This window comes from Corapipo altera, unplaced genomic scaffold (genome assembly GCF_003945725.1).
Source record: "Corapipo altera isolate COAL_440 unplaced genomic scaffold, ASM394572v1 187, whole genome shotgun sequence".
Lineage (NCBI taxonomy): Eukaryota > Metazoa > Chordata > Aves > Passeriformes > Pipridae > Corapipo > Corapipo altera.
The window spans coordinates 254,527-263,311 of record NW_020885062.1 but is presented as its reverse complement, the minus strand read 5'-3'; the positions used below and the strand labels follow the sequence as shown (position 1 = coordinate 263,311).

Sequence of the window (8,785 nt, the reverse complement as noted above, 5' to 3'; positions counted from 1 at the left end):
GGTGGGCGTGGCTTCCGGGCTGAGCGGGGCCGGCCCTTCTGGAGTAACGGGGGGCGGGGCTTAGAAAAGCGGGCGGGGTCTCAGAGGGTTAGACGGGGCTGTCCCCTCGGCGCGCGCTGCGGGGGCGGGGCTCACGGGGTGGGCGGGGCTTATTGAGGTGGGCGGAGCTCTCCGGTGCGAGCGGAGCCGACCCTCTCGGCGCTCCCCGTGGGAGGGCCTTCGCGGGCGCGGAGCTTCCACGGCATCCGCGGCTTGGGGGGGCGGGCGGGAGAGGCTTCCAAATGAGAGAGGGTGGGAGTGGCTTGTAGCGGTGGGCGGGGCTTCCTGGCCGAGCGGGCCCGCCCCCCCGCGGGCTCCCGGCATGCACTGCGCGGCGCGGTTACAGGGGCTTTAGTGGTGGGCGTGGCCTCTCCCGACCCCGCCCCAACCCCTCCCACGTGTCCCCGCCCGGCCCCGGGACCCCCCGAAGCCCCCGGTGCTCTCCCGCTCTGAGGGCAGGGCCGGGGACAGTCACCCAGTGGTGCTGGGGACTGTTGGGAGGGCCGCAGTGGCTGGCTGTGCCGGGGGGGACCCCAGGGGACATGGCTGTCCCAGGGGATATCCTGTCCTGCTGCCAGCCAGTCGGGTCCTGTGGAGCAGGGACCACGGCAGGGACCAGGGCTGAGAGGAATCGTGGCCGGGTCATGACAGGCTGAGACAACGACAGGGACAATGGCAGAGACTGTGCAGGAAGGGACGATGGCAGGGACAGTGGCAGGAAGGGACCGTGGCGGGGATCATGCAGAACACCGCCGTGGGGACACCCCATGGTGTCACCCCAGGTCCAAGTGGCCCTGGCAGGGCTGGGGGACACTGAGTGTGCCCGGGGTGGGCTAAGCACGCTTAGGAAGGGACATTCCCCCGAGATCCCTGTCCATGGGCCACCCAGCAGCCGGACCCTCTTGCCATGGCCCTGCCGGGGTGACCCCGCAGCGCAGGATGGTCTGCACGGCCCCCCCACTGCAGCATCTGCCCCCCAGGAGGAGTCGCAGGGCTGGGCTGAAGGCTTTATTGAAAAATCCCAAACACACGACGGGTCATTGTTATCATACAATGAAAAACCAAACCAACCCGCCCTGCACCGGGGGGGGGGGGGGCAGCCCCTGCCCCTGTCACCAGCACCGGGGACACCGCGGGGACCCCCGCCCGTGATACAAAAGGGACAATGGATTCGGCCGAGGGCGGTGCCACTGTCCCCACGCCCCCGCTGCCCCCGCGCCGCTCCCCGGCCCCGAGGCCTGAGGTAGTTGGGAGTGCAGGCGAGACCCCCCCCAAAAAAGCAGGGAGGGGGTTGGGGCTCCCCGTGTCCGGCAGGAACGGGATGGTTGGTATTGCATCCGAGGGGAGCCAGCGCGGGGTGGGATGGGGAGGCAGCGGGACCCCCGTGGGGAGCCTCCAGGTCCCCCCAGCAGGCTGGGGGTGGCAGCAGGGCTGGCTGGGGACGCGGGGTCAGCGGGTCCCTGCTCGCTGGACGGCTGCGCTGGGCGGTGGCAGCTCCGAGGCCGCGGCGGTGGTGGCAGGTCCCAGTGCCCCGGAGGCTGGGGGATGTCACTGGGAAAGCACGCGGGGACAGCCCAGCTGCTTCCCAAAGAGAGAAAGGCCAAATCCTGCCCCCAGCAGGGGAGGGACGCTCTGGCCCCAGCAGGAGCACCAGCAGGACCGCAGGGGACGGGGACATCTGGGGGGCCCGGAGGTGGCAACACCCCCCTGCCCTCCGAGCCCCCTGCTCAAGGCACAAAGGTTCCCTGGCTAGTGCCCATCTCTGCCCATGGCCATGCTGGCACCAGTCCCCCCTGCACCCCAGAGGCTGGTGGTGACACCGGGATGGCACCAAAGCGAGTGGGGACAGGGAGCTGCTTGCTCTGGCTTTGGGGTGCTCTGGTTTTGGGGCACCCTGGCTGCCCCCCGAAACCCTCTGTGCTGCTCTAGAGCCACCTCCCGTCCCCAGGAGCTCGTGGCTTGTGCGGTGGCACCGTGGTGGCCCAACCCCGCGCCCAGCACCTTGCGGAGGGTTTATTGCTGGCATGAACACAGTGATCTGTCGGGGCAGGGCAGCCCAGCTCAGGGGGGCGCTGCGGGGGGCGTTTTGGGAACCTGGGATGTGGGGCAGGAGCTCATGGCAGCGTCCCTCCTGCTGCCGGCCCCTCTCCCGGCTGCTCCCGGCACTCCGGTGTCCCCAGACAGGGTATCCCACGGGAATGCCACCGCCCCACCCTGCAGTGGCCAAAGGCACTCGGTGCCCCCGCCGAGGGGGAGCACACCTAGCACCAAGCCCAGCAGCACCCCAAAAGCTGCCCCCCACCCGCTGGCACCCCCGGGGCCTTCAGCAGGCTCATCCCCGGGGCGGGGGGACGGTCACGCCGAGCCACGGGCTGGGTTAAGGCTGGAAAAGCAGCGAGAGGCAAAAGAAGCCCGAGCGCTCTCGCTCAGCCAGAGCCGGCTCTAAAGAGTTCCCAGAATCTGTGCAAAAACAAAACTAAAGGGTTAAAGACCCCCCGGAGACCCCTCCCACCCCCCAGCAGCTCTAATAAATACACGTGCACTTTGCAGAGCCCCCGGCCCCGGGGCCTCGCCGGGTGGCTCCCGGGGCTCCGGAGGCGGCTCCTGGGGGATGAGGGGGGCGTGTGCTTCGGGGAGGCTTCTGCACTGGATCCGTGGGGATCTTCCCAAAAGGCTGCATCGAACGGGGTCCCAGGGCTGTCCCCTGCGAGGCCCCAGGTGTCCCCTGGGGGCTGCTGGTGCCACTGGGGCTACTCTGCAGCTGGAGGGGGAAGAAAGGGTCAGGGAGTGCAGTGCCTCCCAATATCCCACTGTCCCATCCCTCCGGGACCAGCAGCACCCAAGCCCCCTGCCCAGGGGTGATGTGGATCCCACAAGTCGGAGTCTCCAAGGATTTGCCTGTGTGTGCCAACTACCCCTGGGTTTGTGCCAGCTGGAGTGAAAGCCACGCCTGCCCACTGCCAGGACGGCAGGCAGGGCTTCTCCATCCTGCCCTGCTCCTTCCCGGAGCAGTTTCCCAGCTGGAGCAGGACTGGCAGCACTCACCATCCTCCTCCCAGCCCTCGGCCACTCCGGCCAGCTCGTAGTGCTTCTTGCGCAGCTCCCCCAGCTTCTGCCGCTCCTTCTGCAGCTGGTTCTCCAGCTCCAGCACCCGCACCTGGGGGACACCACCCAGGACATGCCCACCCAGCACCCTGGCACGGGGTGGGGCTGAGCACCCCTCTTTCACACCCGTTATCCCCCCAGTATTGAGCCCAAAGACCACTGAGGTACATCCCACAGGTGCTCTGGTGACAAGCAGACGTGGGGAGGGGTGGGGTTCAGGTGGGTGCTGCCTGTGCAGGCAGGTGAAGGCAGAATGACCCATGTGGGCACCCTGGGAAGAGGAATTTCCTGGGGCTGCCATGTGCCAGGCAGAGGTGGGTGCTGTGGGGAGGCCATGGGCTGCTGGGGAGGGATTGAGAACCAACTGGATGTGGCTCCTGGGCAAACCCATCTGTGGCCTGCACACCTTGGGTTTCCCCCGTGCTGGCGCTGCCTGGGGGCAGCTGGGCAAGGTGACCCCCAGCTTGGTGCCCCTCCATCTCTCCCCCAGCCTGGGTAGCCCAAGTGAGACATCAGTGGGTGCGTTTCCCAAAATATGGGAACATCCTACCTGCGAGTCCATCTCCTGACGCTTGATCTGGGTGAGTGTCATGCTGGAGAAGTCCATGCTGTCTGTGGAGAGAGACACCACCAGCACCCCTCAAGCTCTACTCCCTGCTTGGACCCCCCAGCAGCTCCCAGGATGCTGGCAGGGTCTGGCACCATGGCAGGGATCCACATGGCAGGGAGTGAGGGGCAGCTGTAGACAGAGACCACCAGGGCACAGCCAGCTGAGGGTGCTGAGTACCAAGAGCAGAGGTTTCGGGGCAGGTCTTTGCTCCAAGCATTGGAGGAAATGACCTCAAGTTGTGCCAGGAGAGGTTTAGATTGGGTATTAGGGCAAATTTCTTCATTGAAAGGGTTGTCAGCCCTGGCACAGGCTGCCCAGGGAAATGGTGGAGTCACCATCACTGGAAGGATTTAAAAGCTGTGTAGATGTGGCACCTGGGGACATGAGTTCATGGGGGGCTTGGCAATGGTGGGGGAGCGGTTGGACTCGATGGTCCTAGTGGGCTTTTCCAACCTAAGTGATTCCATGACTTTCCAGTCCCTGCAGCCCCACACTCACCTTTCTCCTCCACCTGTGACCTCCCAGCTTTGGTGGAGGCCACCACACCGGCTGTGGCCTGGTTGACCCCCCGGGAGGCTTGTTGGAGCTTGCAAAGGTTGGCGCTGTCCTTGTCTGCCTTCACCTGCCGGGACAGCCAGGAGGGGTCACTTACACCCCACCAGCCCTACAATTTGGGGTGACCATAGGGTGCCCCAGGGTCACCCCAAACCTCCTACCTTGGAGGCTGCCACCAGCTGAGCGGTGCTGGCCGCGATCTCCCGGGAACAGACCATCAGCTCCTCGAATGTCCCCTTGCCTTGCACCACCAGGTCGGCAGCGTCACTGTGGGAGGGCAGAGAGGGGCTGGAGCATCATCCTGCCACCCTGTGTCCCCTCTCTGTGGGCACAGCAGGACTCTGCCATCCTCTCCACGCTCCGGTGACAGTGGCACTTACACCATGACGGTGGCACCCCAGCCCACGGCCTTGGAGGCGGAGATGAGACCCTCGGTCCAGCGGGAATTCTTGGCGTAGAACTCCTTGGGGGATGCTGCTCCCTGCCATGGGGAAAGGCATGGCTGGGGACAGGGGACAGACCCCCATCTTGGTGGAAAGCAGGAGGTCGGGGTGTCATTTCGGATGCGTGTGGGAGTTGGGGAGACACCCAGCACGGGGGATTGCATGGGAAGGGAGATCAAGGATCTCTGTGACACCCCGGGAATCAGAGCCAGGGTGAGACCCTGGGGCTGGGGCAGCAGCTCTTGGCAGCTGGTGGGGACGCTCAGATGGGCCAAGGGTTGGAGCAGCATGTTCCAGCAAGTGTGTGGTGGCCCCTGGCTGGCCAAGCACCTCTGATCTGCACCCCTGTACCAGCTCACCCGTCCACTCTCCACGATCTCTCTCTGGAGGTCCTTGGAGGCCAGGACCAGGACGTGGATGGCCTGCATGAGGCCCGTGCAGGAGCCCAGGATCCTGTGAGACAAACCCCTCTGAGCCCTCTGTGGGGTGCCTGTGGCACCAGTCCCATCCTGCCTGCCCGGCTCTCTCCAGTTCCCCAACCAACACTCACCTCTCGTTCACTTCCAGTTTGACCCCAGTGTCACCGGCCCGTGCCTTGCTCAGCATCTCCTGGTAGGGGGGAAGAGGCTGTGCTGAGCCCTGTGCCCGCTGGCAGGCCCGCACAGTGCCCGTGGTTTCCCCACACACAGGGTGCCCTCACCTCGATGCGGGCAGACGCCGTCTCGATGGCCGCGGCCGTCGCCGCCATCTCCTTGTCCACCAGGTCACCCAGTTCCTCCTGCTTGACGTCCAGCCCTCTGGGACGCAGCTCCTGGGATGGGATGAAAGGGAACGTCCAGGGGTGGCACAGCCCCTCTGGCGGTGCCCACCACAGCCTGACCCCATCCCACCAGCCCTCCGGGGGCACCCACCTCTGCAATGGTGCTGATCCGGCCCAGGCAGGCTGTCACCGGGCTGCAGTCAGCACCTGCCACTGTCCCTGGGTCTTGCAGGGCACTGAGGTAGTTCAGGGCCTCGCTGCCACACTGCCTGCACAGCTCCAGCAGACCTGTGTTGGCAGCACAGGGGTGAGGGGGCCACACAGGGGGATGGAGGTGTCTGGTCCCTGCCTGCCCTGGCATCCTGCCCATCCTGGTCCTTACCCACTCCAGGATCCTACTTGTCCCAGCATCCTGCCCACCTGGTCTCCTGACACCTTCCCACCCCAGCATCCTGCCCACCCAGTCCCCTGCATGCCATGACCTCGGCCCACCTCGGTCCTGGCCCACCCCAACCCCTGTCTGTTCCAATCCCTGCCCACTCCAGCATCCTGCTCATCTTGGCCCTGTCTGCCCCTGCCCACCACAGCCCCTTCCTGTCCCAGAATCCTTCCCTGCCCACCCCAGCATCATGCCCACCCTGTCCCCTGCCTGCAACGACCCCTGTCCACCCCAGCCCCTGCCCACCTTGGCCCCTACCTGCCCCAGAATTCTACTCAGCCCCTGTCCATCCCAGCATTCTGCCCACCAAATCCTCTGCCCGCCCTGATCCCCTCCCCACCTTGGGTCCTGGCCCACCCCTGCCTCCTCCCCACCCTGGCACCTGCCCATGCCACGCTCTGCCCGTGGGGCAGCACTCACGGTCAGCGGGCTCCACGGGGGCCACGTGGGAGGTCGCGCTGCCCTGCAGGAGGGTGTCGCTGACCAGGTGGGCGAAGAGGGCCAGGCAGGGCAGCAGGGAGCCCACGGCTGCGGCGGGACAGGGGGCACACACCTCAGCCCCCGCCGCGCTGCCCACCCAGCCCTGCATGCCAAGGCTGCCCCTGTGCCCTCCCCCCTGCCCAGGGCTGCCCCTGTGCCCTCGCCCCCCAGGGCTGCCCGTTCTCACCTGTGCCATCCGACAGGTACTTGCCGTGCGCGTCCCGCAGCCGCTCCACGCACTCGGAGGCTGCCAGCGTGCGGGACAGGAGGCAATCTGCAGGCAGACGGCAGGCAGGGCTCAGCCAGGCCGGCAGGCAGCGGGCAGGCCGGGATAACGCCCGGTTTGGGAGCCTCACCTGCCGAGCCGGTGCAGCCGATGTGGGCGGGATCCTCCATGCGAGCCAGGGCGTCCTGCACCATCCGCTCGGCCTCGCGGGCGGTGCCCCGCAGCAGGGATCGCTGCTCCTCGGCCAGGCGCCGCTGCAGCGCCTGCTCTGCGCCCTCCTGCCAACCCCACAGGGGTGTCGGGGGCCCTGCTGTGCCACCGGCATCCCCCTCACCCAGCCCTGCCGAACCCCCGTGGCCTGGAGGGATGGGGCTGCCCCGGGGTACCTTGTCTCTCAGCTGGGTCTGCAGCGACTCCAGCTCGTTCCTGCTGCTCTCCTGTTCCCGGCTGAGCGTGTCCCGCAGCTGCTGCAGCTCCGCCCGCAGCGCTGCCATGTCCTGCCCGTGCCGCTCCGCTGCCTGGCTCAGCCGGTCCCGCTCCTGCTCCAGGCTGCTGATCCGGGAGTTCTGCTCCGCTCCCGCCTGGGGGGGCATGAAATGGTGGTCGGGGCTGTGCCGAGGGTGAACCCTCCAGTCTGGGGTCTGGTTCCCGGTCCAGGCTTGGGCCACCCCCACTGTCCCTGCAGGCGCAGCCCTGCATCACCACCTGGCAGTGATGACCTCACCTGGTGACAACCGAGGCTCCTGGGGAGCCCTTTCACTTTTATTCAGTGAAAATTCACTTTTACCATGGCTGTCACCATCCTGATGGAGGAATGGATGCGAGGTGTGAGAGTGGCCTGGAGCTCTGCCCTGTCCCTGTCCTGCTGCAGTGTCTGCCCACCCTGGGAATGGATAACTGCATTTTCCTGCCAGCTTCTCCCTCCTCCACCAAGCCCAGACATCCCTGCTATGCTCCACATCTCCACAGGCATGGGATACCCTCTGGCATGTCTTGCAGTGTGATGGCACACTGCTGCCTGGGTTTACAACGGGCAGAGTTCTTCCAGGGCTTTTATTCCATGATCCCTGCTGCTGGAGCCCATTGCTCCACATGCTCCTGCAGGAGCACGAAACCCTGTGGTGTGACCATCCAACCCATCCAGATGTTGGGAGGAAGACGACAGGGTTCTCAGGCCAGTGGTGGGTATCATGTCTCAGAAGGGTAAGGCCTGGCTGCCCACCCCAGGGCTGTGTGAGGGGTTGCAGGCCCCCCCCCCACGCTCTCACCTGCGTGCTGGACTCCAGGGTGCCCTGGAGCACCTGCAGCTCCTGCCTGCTGGCTGCCAGCTCCCGCTTCAGCGTCTCCAGCACCTCTGCCTGCTCCTGAGACTGTGGCAAGGGGAGAGGTTGGCAGCACTGGTGCCCCACGGGGGAGCCCCTGCTCATCCCTGCTGTGTCCCCCCCATCCATACTCACCTTCCTCTGTGCCTGCTCGCTCACCCTCTGGAAGGAGTCCTCCAGCTCCTTCTTCTCCCGCTCCACATCCCCCTGGGCCTGCCTGGCCACTGTCACCTGCTTGGTCACCTCCGCATTCTGGCGATGGCAGAGTGAGCTCAGCATCCCCCTGTGCCCGGGGGGTACAGCTGGCAGAGGGGGTACCAGGGGGGTTTTTGGGGAGCCCACCTTGCGCAGCAGGTCAGCGTGGTTCTGCACCAGCTCGCTGTACTTCTCCTTCAGTTTGCTGTAGCGCTGCTCGTTGGCCTGCGCCCGTCCTGCCATACAGGGACACCGAGGTGAGCCCTCAGACCCCCCCAGGGGCTCACCCCACCTCAGGCTGGTCCCAACTCCCCCTGCTCACTCTCGATCTCCGTCAGGCTCCGCTGAGCCTTCTCGGTGTCCTCCCGCTGCTTCTTGAGCTCCTCCAGCTCCGTGCGCAGGAACTCGCTCTCGTCCTGCGCCTGCTGCTTCAGGTGCTGCTGCTCGGCCAGCTCAGCCTCCAGCTCGCTGGCACGGCCCCTCAGCTGCACCGCGCCCCGCGCGCTCTGCGGACACGGCCGGGGGCTGATGGTGCTGTTCGGGGCCCGCCGGGACTGTCCTGTACCCACCAGTACTGCCCAATGCCCACCAGTACTGCCCAACACCCACCA

General features: G+C 66.3%; 2 protein-coding genes across 4 annotated transcripts in view; both read right to left on the bottom strand.

Moving 5' to 3' along the window:
* Positions 1-245, bottom strand: part of LOC113959769 (nuclear envelope pore membrane protein POM 121-like) — a 13,588-nt gene extending 13,343 nt beyond the window's left edge. Inside the window, exon 1 of the mRNA XM_027669005.1 lies at positions 218-245. Coding sequence (XP_027524806.1) covers positions 218-245 — 28 coding nt within the window. The remainder of the gene's footprint in view (positions 1-217) is intronic.
* A 788-nt stretch (positions 246-1,033) lies between these two features.
* Positions 1,034-8,785, bottom strand: part of HIP1 (huntingtin interacting protein 1) — a 45,762-nt gene continuing 38,010 nt past the window's right edge. For all 3 annotated transcript variants that reach the window (XM_027669000.1, XM_027669001.1, XM_027669002.1), the window contains exons 14-31: positions 8,497-8,680; positions 8,322-8,410; positions 8,115-8,231; positions 7,926-8,027; positions 7,044-7,238; positions 6,788-6,935; positions 6,619-6,705; positions 6,372-6,479; positions 5,664-5,800; positions 5,453-5,563; positions 5,303-5,361; positions 5,112-5,205; positions 4,690-4,790; positions 4,471-4,576; positions 4,253-4,376; positions 3,695-3,756; positions 3,085-3,196; positions 1,034-2,800 (exon numbers count right to left, since the gene is read on the bottom strand). In XM_027669000.1, coding sequence (XP_027524801.1) covers positions 2,790-2,800; positions 3,085-3,196; positions 3,695-3,756; positions 4,253-4,376; positions 4,471-4,576; positions 4,690-4,790; positions 5,112-5,205; positions 5,303-5,361; positions 5,453-5,563; positions 5,664-5,800; positions 6,372-6,479; positions 6,619-6,705; positions 6,788-6,935; positions 7,044-7,238; positions 7,926-8,027; positions 8,115-8,231; positions 8,322-8,410; positions 8,497-8,680 — 1,947 coding nt within the window. In that variant the 3' untranslated portion in view covers positions 1,034-2,789. The remainder of the gene's footprint in view (positions 2,801-3,084; positions 3,197-3,694; positions 3,757-4,252; positions 4,377-4,470; positions 4,577-4,689; positions 4,791-5,111; positions 5,206-5,302; positions 5,362-5,452; positions 5,564-5,663; positions 5,801-6,371; positions 6,480-6,618; positions 6,706-6,787; positions 6,936-7,043; positions 7,239-7,925; positions 8,028-8,114; positions 8,232-8,321; positions 8,411-8,496; positions 8,681-8,785) is intronic.